General features: G+C 54.8%; 2 protein-coding genes across 9 annotated transcripts in view; one reads left to right on the top strand and one right to left on the bottom strand.

The window, feature by feature from the left end:
* SLC39A11 (solute carrier family 39 member 11) overlaps window positions 1-14,275 on the bottom strand; it is a 463,057-nt gene that overhangs the window by 339,719 nt on the left and 109,063 nt on the right. For all 8 annotated transcript variants that reach the window (XR_013961103.1, XR_013961104.1, XM_080678282.1 and 5 more), the window contains one exon: window positions 7,074-7,215. Coding sequence is in view for 6 of the 8 variants with exons in the window: in XM_080678282.1 (XP_080534408.1) it covers window positions 7,074-7,215 (142 nt within the window). In the remaining 2 variants the exon portion in view is untranslated. The remainder of the gene's footprint in view (window positions 1-7,073; window positions 7,216-14,275) is intronic.
* On the top strand, window positions 13,017-13,412 carry LOC308253137 (RNA-binding protein 4-like; the record flags this gene model as incomplete). The annotated part of the gene is made up of 1 exon (XM_080678287.1): window positions 13,017-13,412. The coding sequence occupies one exon, from the start codon at window positions 13,017-13,019 to the stop codon at window positions 13,410-13,412; it is 396 nt and encodes a 131-aa protein (XP_080534413.1).

Here is a 14,275-nt window from a genome sequence, read left to right as displayed (position 1 = left end):
CATCAATGTTTCTAACTCTCTCTCCCTCTCCCTTCCTCTCTGTAAAAAATCAATAAAATATATTTTTAAAAAAAACACAAAAAAACAATATTCATCTCCCCACAGGTTACCTGAGCCCATCCTCTCAGACTTTCTTTCCCGGTGCTGACATCGCTCACCTCCCTTCCCTACTGCTTCCTCTGCGTCCCCATCCAGGTATGAGATAGAGAGACAGGGAGAGAACCCCCAAGGTAGAAGGATTCAAAGAAAACCAAGTCCTCTGGCCACCTGGCATTCCTCTGGGTGGATGGCCATCCATGGAAAGAGAGCTTTCCAAAAACTGGTTTAATGCTATTATGAACTGTGTTCCCCTCAAATACTTCTGTTCAAGGCCTAACGCCTAGCACCCCAAAATGTGACCGTTTGGAGAGACGATCTTTAAAGAGGTAATTAGATTGAAATGAGGTCTCTCGGGCGGGCACTAGTCCACCAGGACTTGCCAAAAGAGGGATGGGGACATAGGCAGGCAGAGGGAAGACCCTGTGAGGACACCGGGAGAAGACAGCCGTCTGCGAGCCAAGGAGGGAGGCCTCAGGAGAAACCGAACCCGCCAACACCTTGATCTCGGACTTCCAGCCTCCACAGCTGTGAGAAGATAAACGTCTGCTGCATACACCGCCCAGCGTGGGGGACTTTGTTCCGGCAGCTGTCCCCAACTCACGGAGGTGCCAGATGGCCTCCAGGCCTGGGCCTCGGGCAAACGCTCCCCGAAATGACTGCCTCGCCTGCCCAGACAATTGGGACTCAGAAAAAAAAAAAAAAAAAAAAAACCAGCCCAGTAATCAAAGGGCAAGGAAAGAGGAAACGTGCTAAATACTAGCCAGGCGAAACCATAACCCTCTTCAGAAGCAAAGGAATCTATGAAACGTACCCACCCCGTGAAGCTCCCAGGAGCTGGGGACGCACCACCAGTCGCTCAAGCCGCCCACGCAGCGCGCAGCGCCCTGCTCGAGGCGGGATTTCGGAACATTTAACACCCATGATGCTAAAGAGCTCCTGGTAATTATCATTATTGAACACTCTGCTCTTCATCTTTCAGCCAAATATTTTTGTATTAGAACGTGGCACATTTTAACAGCCTCCGTGCTGCTGCCGTGTGCTGACAAGCTCGGCTCATTCCCCACCCCTGAATGCAGAACAGCCCAGGTCACAGAAAGGAGGCGGCGATGCCAGCACCTGCCCGTTTCAGTCCCCACACAACTCCTCTCATTAGGGCAGGAGAAGGTTTTAGAGCTAACCAGTTGCAGGGGGAGGTGAGAGAGAGAGAAAGACAGAGAGAGGGAGAGAGAGAGAGAGAGAGAGAGAGAGAGAGAGAGAGAGAGGAGAGTCTAATTGCTAACCCACATGCCAAGACATTAAATCTGTAAAAATTAAACTGGAAAATTCATCTTTCATCTTTAGAGATCTTACCGATAAAAAGTCAAAATGACTAATGTGTCAGAGACTTCCCTAAAGGCACCATTTTGGAGACCTGGTTATAAAGAAACACGGAGAATTTCTCCTAGGAGTTGCATCGTACCCTTGATCAAATTCAAGTTCACTAAACTGCGCTGGATGTATCGGTGCCGGAAGGGGGATCTCCCTCCAGGGAGACTTGGAAAGTTAGAAAACACGGAAGAAGGAAACAGTGACGGTCACAGGAGCCCTGGAGCGGCTGCACTAGGTCCCCTTTGGTTCCCTAGGGTTGGGCTGTGCCAAGGAACTTAGTGCCAAGGCAACCCCGGGGTGGATGGTCTTCCAGAGAGAACAGGAGGCGATGCCCCTTAGCCCAGCTGCCGCCCCTCCCCCCGCCAGACCCCACACATTCATCCAAATGTAAACCTCCAAAGACCGACCAGCATGAAAACCCATCTGCTGGGTCCACCAGGCAGCTGGAGAGACCGCCCCCGCTCAAAGGCAAACACAAAAGCAGGCGCAGAACGTGGCCAAAGGTGAGTACCGCCTCGGTCCTCAGGTCATCAAATCTTTCCCCGGAGGCACCACGGGGAGGATGTTTAATGGGGAAAATAGGGAAGCATGATTCCAAGCACAAGACGGAAAGAGGATAGAAATGAGGGCGCCTCGAGGAGGGAGAACGACATCCGAGGACACCTGGACTTGGCGGTGGTTCTGCCTGGGGCAAGCCCGACGGGTGCTGCCCTGCGGGCTGGGGCACGTGGGAGCCTGAGTGAGAAAAGGCCGATTCTCTGCACCACGATCACTTCGTTTCCACAGGAGGATGCCACCCAGCGTATCAGTAGCATAACCAATAAGGAGCTCAAGTTTAGACTCAGACACAAACAAGGGTTGCTAACGACGGGCTGGTGACGGTCGTTTATCCAAAACCGTAACCGACTAGGTCTGCACCATTTCCATTTGACCAACCATGGTTTCTCACCTGCCAGGCTGTCTAGGAAGAATTATGATTGCCAAGTGAATGCTCCGATTATAAGAGAACTAGAAGCCCAGGGCACGAAATTCGTGCATGGGTAGGGTCCCTCGTGGCTGCTGGTTGCTGGCCTGGCGCCTCCCTTCGTTCCACGCCGCCCCCTGGTGGTCAGCATGCGTCATAGCAAGTGATCGAACTGGTAGGTCAAACTCCTGAGGGGACACTTTGCATATTAGGCTTTAGTAGATATAGACAGGACATTGAGCAAACACTGGGCCCCAGCTGGGTAGCTCAGTTGGTTAAGGCATCATCCCTATACACACAAGGCTGCAGGTTCGATCCCTAGTCAGGGCACATGCAAGAATCAAGCAATGAATGCATAAATAAGTACAACAGCAAACCTCTCTCTCTCTCTCTCTCTCCCTATTGCTCTCTCTCTCTCTCCCCCCCTTCCTCTCTCAAATCAATAAATAAAACAAATTTAGGGGAACACTGGATTCTAAGCAGAGCTTCTTACAGCTTATGTTCTCCTGACTTCAGGGCACATGCACCTTCCCCCCAACAAGCTCTGGAACGATTTGAGGAAAATAAACAGCCACTTCACAACTAAATAATTGCCTAAATTAAATCCACCTCTCTCTCTGCTGGAAAAATAATGCCGACTCCTGTTCTTTCCACATTTCTACAGAATTACAGACGATCCTCCATCTGCCGTGCTAATGGATCAATAAACAAAAGCCCTCCCTCTTGAGGAGCTTCTACTGCCTCTCTCAAGACAAACACACTGAAATAGGACAGTTAATTAGAGAAAGCATGGACTGATTCACTGTTTGCTTCCCTGCTGAAGCCAAAGGAGTGCTGGTGAGAAAGAAAACGTCCAATTGGGCAGCTGAATGGGGGAGGCGGGCAGAGTGTTAGTTCGAGACCTAGATGAACACGGGGGCGTGGCCCCACGTGCTGGAAGTCATGGAACCCTGCCTTCCAAAACCACATTTTTTTAAAACATATGCTTTTATTGATTCCTTTTAGAGAGAGAGGAAGGGAGAGGGATAGAGAGATAGAAACACTGATGAGAGAGAAACATCATCGATCGGCTGCCTCCTGCACACCCCGTACCAGGGATCGAGCTCACAACCTGGGCATGTGCCCTGGCTGGGAATCCAATAGGGGACCTCCTGGTTTATAAGTCAACGCTCAACCACTGAGCAACACCAACCAGGCCGCATTTATTTGGGCGGGGGGCGGGGGAGGCCATAAAATGTCGAGGTTCATTATTTGGTGCCTGCCCATGGACCCCAGGTGTACAGAACCCCTGGCCTCACTTCTAGAATTTACTCCACAATGCCACTGCCCACAGAGGGGTACGTCTAAAATGCTCTGTGACACATGCTTTCTAATAGCCAACGATGGGAAACAACCTAAAGGGTCCTCGAGGGGGGGCCCAATTAGCTAAGATCACGGCCAATAACAAGATCTTAATGGGGATGAACTGATGAGTGTCCCAGAAAACAAAGACCGAAGCGCGTGGTTAAGTGGAAAACTCGAGGTCCAGACCAAGGGGCTGCGCAGAACAGTGACACACAGTATTCCTGGAAGGCTCTAAAGGAAACTGGAAACGTGTTTGTGTCTGACATGGGAGCCTGGACCGTAAGGAATGTGAAGTCGGAAGAAATATTACTTTTTAATTTTTAATCTAGGTTATTACTTTTTTAATTAAAGGAAAACTGGTTGGAGATCGATGAATAGTCAAAGGGAGAGAGATGGAGAAGGGGACAGAGAGAGAGTGGGGGGCGGGGGGGCGGAGAGAAGAAAGGAGAGAGAGAGGAGAGGAGAGCCTGATGGTTTTAGAAGAACTTCTGATCTAGCTAAGTCCCAGAACAGCCCCAGCCTTGAGAACAGTGGGTAATGTGAGACGCTTGGCACAGAGACATAAAGAGGCAAATATCTCGTAAATGCTGCTCCCAGCTCGGGCGGCTGCCGGGCTGAGAGCAGCTGGGCCTTCTCTCGCACGGCGTGGGGCTCTGCTGGCTTTTCCTCCTGCCGAGCCAATCCCGGGACATTATCGCGTCAACGCCAATATTATTTTTTAAAGGCTTCTGTTGTTCACTAAACACCCATTAAACCAATCTCCTCGCCCATTTACAGCGAGCTTAAGGGCAAATCCAGATGGCACACATAATGCACACTCGGGCCTGAGCTGCAGGAGGCCGGTCATCAAATAGCCATTATCCAGCTTGGAGGCCTCCACTGCCTGACACCCCCGCGTGTGTCCAGGTGAGAACAGACCTTTCCAGAGATGGCTGGGCTCGCTCCCTCATGGCAAACCATCTTTGAGCTCCACCCGCCACCACCCGCCATGGCCCCTGCTCGGGGGTGTGTGTGTTGGGGGCTGGGGGGGGGGGGCTGCATTTGCTTTTGTATCTAAACAGTTAGCAACAGCAGCTGAGGGTTGCCTGGTAACCTGGGAAGGCGCTTTGTCTGGGTGTCCCTGAGCAGAGGACAGACTGCCTCCCCCTCCCACAAGGCCCTGGTGGCCACGTCGATCCCGCAGTCCCGGGAAACACTCCTGCAGAGCCAGCTCCCACTGGCCCTCTATTCCCATGGCGTCCTGGAAAGGGTCCATGGGAGGGATACCCGTTTACCTATTCTGATTGACAGGCATTCCCCCTCTGGCCTTCGGATAAAGAAAAACAAAAGGAACAGAACGCAATCTATTGGCTGAGTTTTTCATCCTCGAGAAGGCTCGGAACCAGGGCCGGAGCCTCCCAGGGGGCACACAGGACGGCTAGCCCGGTGCAGCCGCTGAGAAGGGACAGGAAGCCCTCGGTCCCCGCGTTTCCACCACTCGCCAAGAAAAACGCGTGCTTTCCTGGAGCCCGCTGGCCCGTCTTAGCCACCGGCCGGTTCTGGATGCTCCAAGACAAGAACAGCACACAGCACCCAAGTCGTCCTGATCGGAGCCTGAGTAGCGTGTGTGATGGGAGGCAGGGGCAGGTTTTTCCGCTGAGCCTCTCTTACTTCAGCTCACACGAGAGGAATTTTTATTTCCTGATTATATCCCACGTGCAAAGTGGTGGGAGGTGGTGAGGACTGGCCCACGAGGAGAACATATTCCAGTTCTCCATGAATAATTCACGCAGGATGCACACTGAACATAAATCCATCCATGAGGGCTGGCTGTGGCATCGCTGCAACTTTTTTGTACGCGGCCTGTCCCTTAGAGGTCACCCGAGCCTGCACGTGACGAAAACATCAAACTGGCCGAAACCGGTTTGGCTCAGTGGATAGAGCGTCGGCCTGCGGACTGGGGGGTCCCGGGTTCGATTCCAGTCAAGGGCATGTACCTTGGTTGCGGGCACATCCCCAGTGGGAGGTGTGCAGGAGGCAGCTGATCGATGTTTCTCTCTCATCGATGTTTCTAGCTCTCTATCCCTCTCCCTTCCTCTCTGTAAAATATCAATAAAATATATATATATTAAAAAAAAAAAAAAAGAAAGAAAACATCAAACTGCAATGACTGCACGGAGACGGGGAGAGACCTTTCTCCCTGAAGTTCCTAGTGTGAAGGCGGTGACTGGTCACCCATCCGCTCCTCCCTGGTCCACTCCGGAGAAGCCCGGGCAACGGGAGGCACCCATTCTGCATGGTTTCAGGTCCTGAGTCCACGGCCCACGGAAGAGTGGGGAGGGCGAGGGACGCCTGGGGCTTCCAGGTTCAACGTGGGACTTAAATTCAAAGGACAAGAAAGGCATCCACCTCTCCTCACGCTAACTGGCCCTTAAATTAGCCAAATGCCGAGGGAGCGATGACTGCGCACCGTGGGGGTGGGGGTGGGGTGGGGTGGGTCTCACACCGAGCCGGGAAAGCACTGCCACCTTCCTAGTTCACCTGCAACTCCGGCTCAGTGAGCCGCCCCCCTGAACCCCCACCCCGGAGACTCGGGAGCGGCGAGCCCAGTGGTCGGCAAACTCCTTCGTCCACAGAGCCAAATATCCACAGGACAACGATGGACATTTCTTTGGAGAGCCACATTTTTTTAAACTTAAACTTCTTCTAACGCCACTTCTTCAAAATAGACTCGCCCAGGCCGTGGTATTTTTGTGGAAGAGCCACACTCCAGGGGCCAAAGAGCCGCCTGTGGCTCGCGAGCCGCAGTTTGCCGACCACGGGGCCATGTGATTCCGCTCAAGGGAAGCACGCCCTCCAACCAGGAGGCATGACTTTGCTGCGTTTTTCAGTTTTCTGGCTCCACAGCACTGAGCCCGTGAGAGAAATGGCCAGTGTCCCCCATGAACCACGAAGAGGAAAGTCACGTACGCGGGAAGGATCACTCAGGGTCCGTCCGAGAGGGGGAGACACAGGGACAAATGGCCTCACGCTCTGCCCCAATCCAGCCCGGTCCCACCCGAGGAGGCGTCTTTGTCCGCTGTCCCAATTGGGAAAGACAATCAAAAGGCGCGGTGACCTCCCGTGCAGCAAGCAGGTGGTTTGGAGAGTAAGTGAGACAGGAAGGTCGGGGCCGGATGCCGGGCCAGCCCTGTGCATGGTGGGGTGAGTCACGTGGAGGGGTGGGCCCGAGCCCCTGGAATTTCCCGCCATTCCTCCTGCCCCCAGACCTCGGTCTGTCCTGCCTAGCTCAGCCCGGGGTCTGCAGTGGGGAGCTTGCCTGGAAGGAGCCCAGCGCCACCGATCCGGATGGACAGTTCGCTCGCAGGGAGGAGCAGCCTGGGACTCTCGGCGTCAGACTTCTTCATCCACGCGGGGTCCAAGTTCAGGGCCAGGGCCGTGTGGGGGTCTTCCGCGGCGCCCTGAAACAAGAAGCAGTTGCTGTAACACCTCTCCGAGCTTCATCCCCCACACCCTGCCCGCTCAGAGTCGCCAATCTCTACCGAGAGCGCAGGGCCACCGAGCCAGTCCCCGGGCCAGACCCAGCTGTGGGCGGGTGGGGTCATTAGGAGGAGGAGGAGCTTTCTGGTTGTAGAACTTTTGGGGTGACAGAAACAGGATGTGCGGGGTCCATGCCGATCCTAGAAATGGGCAGTATACGGCAAAACCCCAGCCCGCCGGGTAAAGGGCGCCACCGGCTCCGCCCAGGCTCTGTCCAGGAAGCCATTCGGCAGGTTCGCTTGGATGGCAGCATGGCCACCACGTTCCAGACATTCACCACCTTCACGTTTCTCACGAGCTCAGACGGGAACGCAGTCCGAACTACACCCCTGGAAGGAGGGGGACGGAGAGCACCGGGGAGGTCCCGACCCAGGAGAGGCAGGTCCCGTGGCCGAAAGCAACCGCGTGACCCGCTGCTTTGTCCGTCACCAATTAACTCGACCGTTTGTGCATCAACCAGGCAAAGTCTTCGTTTCGATCCCCACATGTACTCAACAAATGCTAACTGACCACCGATTCTGTGGCTACTTGGTGAACGAAACAAGACAACGTCTCGGCTCTCAGGTTCCAGTTAAGAGCAAACAGATGGCCCTGGCCGGGTGGCTCAGTTGGTTAGAGCATCGTCCCCTATATGCCAAGGTTGCAGGTTCGATCCCTGGTCAGGGCACATACAAGAAGTAACCAATGGCCCTAACCCGTTTGGCTCAGTGGATAGAGCATCGGCCTGCGGACTGAAGGGTCCCGGGTTCGATTCCGGTCAAGGGCATGTACCTTGGTTGCGGGCACATCCCCAATAGGGAGTGTGCAGGAGGCAGCTGATCGATGTTTCTCTCTCATCGATGTTTCTAACTCTCTATCCCTCTTCCTTCCTCTCTGTAAAAAATCAATAAAATATATTTTTTTTAAAAAGAAGTAACCAATGAATGTGTCAGAAAGTGCGACAATAAATCGATGTCTCTCTCTCTCTCAAATCAAGAAATAAAAAATAAAAACAAAAGAAGAGCAGATAGATGAATCCACAATGAGCTTCTACGCGCACAGCATCGGCTGGAACTCCCTGGCCCTGCTGACAGCTTACAAATGCACAGGATTTCGAGGGGAGCGAGGAAGAGGGGTGACCCCACCATCACACCTCTGCTTTCACCCCAACACCTAGACGCCAAGGGAAGGTGAGTGGAATCATCTCGATGAGCATAAAAGCCGTAGCTGCTTACTGAAAACCAGGCAATAACAGCTCCAAACAAACAGAAGTTTCCCTTTAAAAACACGTCTCTCTAACATGGGAGAGGAGGGGGTTGCTGACCCAGTCCCTGAGCGCAGCCATTCATGAGCAAACACTGGAACCGTTTTCTCGGGTAAGTTTCTTTCATGACAAGAATCTCAACGAAAATGATGCTTGGCTGTGTCTTACACACACACAGGGACCAGAAAGAGAATCGAGGGATTCAGACATTTTATTTCATTATTTCTTTCCAAAGAAATGCTACGAACGAAAACATCAACCCTTCCGTCTACATCTTCTCCTTCGTCCCACACGTCGATATCACCCCCATCGTTTATTTGCCATGTCCTCTATTATGCGTAGAAGAGTGCCGACACCTCATTTAAGTTTGTTTTAAAAGGCGCGGGGGGAGGGGGGTGTCTCGTAGCTCCCGGGTCCTTCTATAGAATCCTAGGGGCTGCAGGATGTCACCTGCTCTATCCCTGGGAGAAGCACAAAGGGACAGCCCGCCACACTGTGCGACACTCAAGGCTGACGCTACAGATGGACGGAATCCTGGGGACAGAAGGGACTTGAGGAAGGCCGGTCTCCCCTCCTCCCCCACCCACCTCCACCCTCTCCCCACCCCAGTGACAGCTGGCGCTGGTGCATGTGCCATGTGCCAGAGTCTCGGCTCTTTGTTTATGGTTTTAATTATTTCTAATCCTACATCTCACGCTGACATCGGAGGGATCGCGGCGGCAATAAAAGACGTGCCTCTCGAGGGGAGGGGGGTGGGCAGCTGACCTTGCTGTGTCTTCCTTCTGTTTAGAAGGTGATGGATGCGTGGCTGGGAGGAGGCTGCGGGAAGAGAACCACTTCGTTATGGCGAGGCGAGGCGCTCGCAAGGCTGTTTATGAAGGAGCGGCCTGGAGAGCAGTTTTCATTGACAACAGTGGTTTTCCAGGGGCGATTTTGCCCCCACCCCGCCACCACCTGGGGGCATTTGGCAATGGGCATCTTTGTATGTAAGGGAGGGAGAGAGGGGTGGGGCTGGCACCCTACAGGGCACCCTACAGTCCCACAACAAATGACCCGGCCAAGCACGTCAACAGTGCTGAGGTTGAGAAGGATTTAGGATGCTCAGGACCCCAAAGCTCCCTGGTTACTGGTAAAACCTGGGCACCCACAGACCCTCTTTTTATTATAAGGATAAGATGTTTGCCCCTTCCTCCAGGAAGCCTGCCTGCCTGCCTGCGTTTGGAAAATTCTTAGTGAGCATCAGAACCGGGCCAGGGCAAGCGTGCAACTGATGCAAGCTTTCCTGACTTCCCCTGCAGCCCTGAGAGCCTGCGTGGCTGCCCCTCAGCCGGGCAATGAGTCACTTTCTGCCCCCACTCCCACCCCCACCCTATGGGGTGGGGTGCGCTCCTGGGCCTTTAGATGGTTCCGGGTGGCTGTGCCACCTTGCAGCTCCCAAATGTCAAGGGGCCAAATATACAGGCTCCTTCCCAAGCTATAGGTCTCCAGGCCCTGCACCACACCCTCCCCCACCCACCTGCACCCCTCCTCCCCCTGCCCTCCTCCCCCACCCACCTCCACCCCTCCTCCCCCCGCCCTCCTCCCCCACCCACCTGCACCCCTCCTCCCCCTGCCCTCCTCCCCCTGCCCTCCTCCCCCACCCACCTGCACCCCTCCTCCCCCTGCCCTCCTCCCCCACCCACCTGCACCCCTCCTCCCCCTGCCCTCCTCCCGCACCCACCTCCACCCCTCCTCCCCCTGCCCTCCTCCCCCACCCACCTCCACCCCTCCTCCCCCTGCCCTCCTCCCCCACCCACCTGCACCCCTCCTCCCCCTGCCCTCCTCCCCCACCCACCTCCACCCCTCCTCCCCCTGCCCTCCTCCCCCACCCACCTGCACCCCTCCTCCCCCTGCCCTCCTCCCCCACCCACCTCCACCCCTCCTCCCCCTGCCCTCCTCCCCCTGCCCTCCTCCCCCACCCACCTCCACCCCTCCTCCCCCTGCCCTCCTCCCCCACCCACCTCCACCCCTCCTCCCCCTGCCCTCCTCCCCCACCCACCTCCACCCCTCCTCCCCCTGCCCTCCTCCCCCACCCACCTCCACCCCTCCTCCCCCTGCCCTCCTCCCCCACCCCACCTCCACCCCTCCTCCCCCTGCCCTCCTCCCCCACCCACCTCCACCCCTCCTCCCCCTGCCCTCCTCCCCCACCCACCTCCACCCCTCCTCCCCCTGCCCTCCTCCCCCACCCACCTCCACCCCTCCTCCCCCTGCCCTCTTCCCCCACCCACCTCCACCCCTCCTCCAGATGCAGACCTACAGGAAGGGGCTGCTGGAACTTGAGATCACTGTCCTCTTGTGACAGAGTCATCATCATCATCATCATCATCATCATCATCATCATCGATGGTTTGGGGCAAGTCCCTGGGCTCAGAAAAAAACAGACATTTCCACCCACTCAGGAAAGGCCGTGCTGAGGGGCAGGAGCTGGAGAATAAACAGCACCTTCCAGAAGGAAAGAGAGGGAGTGGAGAGAGAGGGAAAGATGGAGGAAATGAAATGAGGGGGGTAGAGGGTGGGAAAGGAGCCCAGGAATATGCCTTCGAGGAAACCAAAGAGGCTTCCGGAAATGACCTCCCTCCAGAAACCAAGGCCAGGGCTTTCAGGGGGTTTGCTGTCCCGGGCACGAGGGAGACGGCGGCTGGTCGCTGATGTTGACAGTCATGAAAGGAAAAGCCCGCAGCGTCACGGACCGGACGCGGCCACATCCAGTGTGGTCTACGGTGCCAAAGGCCACCCCTGGCAAAGCACAACTGGGTAAGCGCCATCAGGTGCCAAAGCCCTGGCGGGCCCCTACCCCCAAAAGTCACACCCGCGCCCCCAAATGTCACGGCGAGCAGCCCACGCCTTCGCTCCGCGTCCCAGCAGCCACCCTCTATGTGTCCACCTGTCCCCGCCGCTCCCCCCTGGGATGGGTCACCGCTCGCAGGGGACGCACAGCCACCACCCTCTCGTGGACTGTGGCAGACCCCCCTGACTTTCACCGGCCCCACGCACACGTCCTGTCACGTCACTGCAGGCTGGGAACTGGGCGAGGGCGCTGAGCTTCCCCGGCCCCGTGGCGGGTAATCTATTTAATTGAGGTCTGTCAGCGGGTCAAAACTCCCTGATGAAGGGCCGAGGGAAAGGGCAGAGAGTTAATTGTGTTCCCTGCCAGCCACGGCTAAAGCCAGGCCCGCGTTCCACCCCAGCGGAGGAGGGAAGAAGGATCTAAAGACAAGCCACCACGGCCCTTAGGGACACTGAGGCTGTGGGAGGGCCTGGAGCTCTGCAGGCTCTGCCTCCCTCCTCCAGCCCCCACCAGCCTCCCGCGTCCCTCACCATCCCCACTTAACCCAGACACATGAGGTGACATTAAATAATTGATGCTGTTTTTATTACTGAGAAATTGCAATAATGATGACATCCGTAACACTACCTTAAAGTATCCCACATAATGGAAAAAAAAAACTAAATGTCCCCCCTTATCACCAGCCTGAATATGGATGAAGCTGACATAACAGGTGACCTTCTCTCCCGGGAGCCAGGGAGCCGGGCAGCCATCTGCTGCCCAGGGCCAGGCTAGCTCAGTGGCAGGGACCGGCCTCAGAGCACACAGGAACACAGGGTGGCCGAGACTCTGAGGCTGCGGGTACAACCCTGCCTCGGGCTCCATCAGCCGGTCACTGCCGTCTTCCTGGTCTCGGTTTGCCTACATGTTCCGGGTCATGGGTCATGGGTCATAGCCAAGAAGCCTAAAGACAAGGAGGAGGATGTCCGTTCAAAGTACGAGGTCCCTGCTGGTTTCTGGGGCACCGGCATTGCACCTCTAACTCCGTGGGAGGCCCTGTCCCTACAACAACAAAATGACACCCAGTCACCGGCCAGCAAGGCATGGTCTCCAGCTTCTCATTTCCTATACTCGATGCTTCTAAAATCCTGGCTGAAGAAGCCCAGGCTCCCTCCTCCAAGAAGCCCTCCTAGATAAACCCAGCCTTGTCTGGCTTACGTATGCCTCCTTGCTGTGCTGCCCTGACATCCCACACGCGCTTCTGTCGTAACATTTGCAAAACTGCACGGTAAACTTTCCGTTTCCTTGGCTCATGAGATGCTTAAAGCAGGAGCTGTGTCTTCCAGCTCTATGTCGGGCCCAGCACAGTGTCAGTGTTCAGTAACCAAGCTGACTGTCTGGCATGAACAATATCACAGAATCTCCAAAACGATGTACAGCAAAGCATGTCCAACTCGTGGCCCGCGGGCCACATGCAGCCCACAACAAATAGTTTTGCGGCCCAGGCAAGATAACGGTATGTAAAAACGTTTTAATAAAAAATTGGGGCGCGCGAGGAAGGGCCGGGTCGCGCGGAGGCTCGAGCGGCCTTCGCCATTTCGTAGGGTTCTCTCGGACGCGGGAGCCGCAGCCACCGCTGCAGCCGCCGCCGCCCCCCGGAGGCTTTCGTCAGGATGGTGAAGCTGTTCATCGGAAACCTGCCCCGGGAGGCCACAGAGCAGGAGATCCGCACACTCTTCGAGCAGTATGGGAAGGTGCTGGAATGTGACATCATTAAGAACTACGGCTTTGTGCACATAGAGGACAAAACGGCGGCAGAAGATGCCATACGCAACCTGCACCACTACAAGCTGCACGGGCTGAACATCAATGTGGAAGCCAGCAAGAATAAGAGCAAAACCTCCACAAAGTTACATGTGGGCAACATCAGTCCCACTTGTACCAACCAAGAGCTTCGGGCCAAGTTTGAGGAGTACGGTCCAGTCATCGAATGTGACATCGTGAACGATTATGCCTTCGTACACATGGAGCGGGGCAGAGGGTGCCGTCGAGGCCATCAGGGGCCTTGACAACACAGAGTTTCAAGGTGAACTGCTCTGGGGTCTTGGCAGAACTGAGTGGGGTCTAGGTCAAGACAGGCAAGAACACAGGACCATGGGGCTGGCAGGATGGTCCCTTTCAGCTGGAAATAATAGGAAGATGGTACGTTTACCATTCTTGAGATTTGCCAAATCCTTTTCAGACTGTCAACAACTACATAGAATCACAAACTCTGGGTTACTTTATCCTTCAGGCTTCACTCATTTCAATGCTGTTGGGAGTTTAATCTGCCTGGGCATGAGTACCTCATGGGAGAAGGGAGGATAAGTCTGTGGCTCACCTGCTGCTTTTGTTATGGCCTGGAAGCCTTATGCTTGAGAGGTTAGATGTGTAGAATTTATACTCTTTACTACCATGCGTGATGGGTTGTGGTGGGCAAGAGAAACAAAAACATGTGTTGGAATCCCTATGTTATAAATTTGGGTGCTGAATCCGGATTTGGGGGGAGTATCTTTTGAGTGCTCAAATTTGTTCAGCTCAAGCAGAGCCAGGAACCATGGACTAAAGATTCTCCTCAGCTTATGTCCCAATAAGCCCATCGCAAGTTGAAAAAAAAAAAATTGAGTAACTTCATTTTTACAATATCCTGTTATACTTCATTATCAGTAACGAACTAAAATGTTAGCTAATGACGGATTACTAGAATCGTGTTGCATTCGTTTCCCTTACGCGCCTTACGTGCAGGCGCACCATTTCTCTCCCCTAATACCAGCAGCGAATGTTTTAGCAGCCGATGGCCGCATCGTTAGTCTTGTACTGACTTGTTTGGTGTGCGCAAGAGGAAATATTTCACTTTCGGAGAAGAAGAAAAATAGGGTTATTTGCATTATGC

The sequence above is a fragment of the Plecotus auritus genome (genome assembly GCF_963455305.1).
Source record: "Plecotus auritus genome assembly, chromosome: 7".
Lineage (NCBI taxonomy): Eukaryota > Metazoa > Chordata > Mammalia > Chiroptera > Vespertilionidae > Plecotus > Plecotus auritus.
Note: the sequence above shows the minus strand (reverse complement) of the source record. Positions and strands in the feature narration are given on the sequence as shown.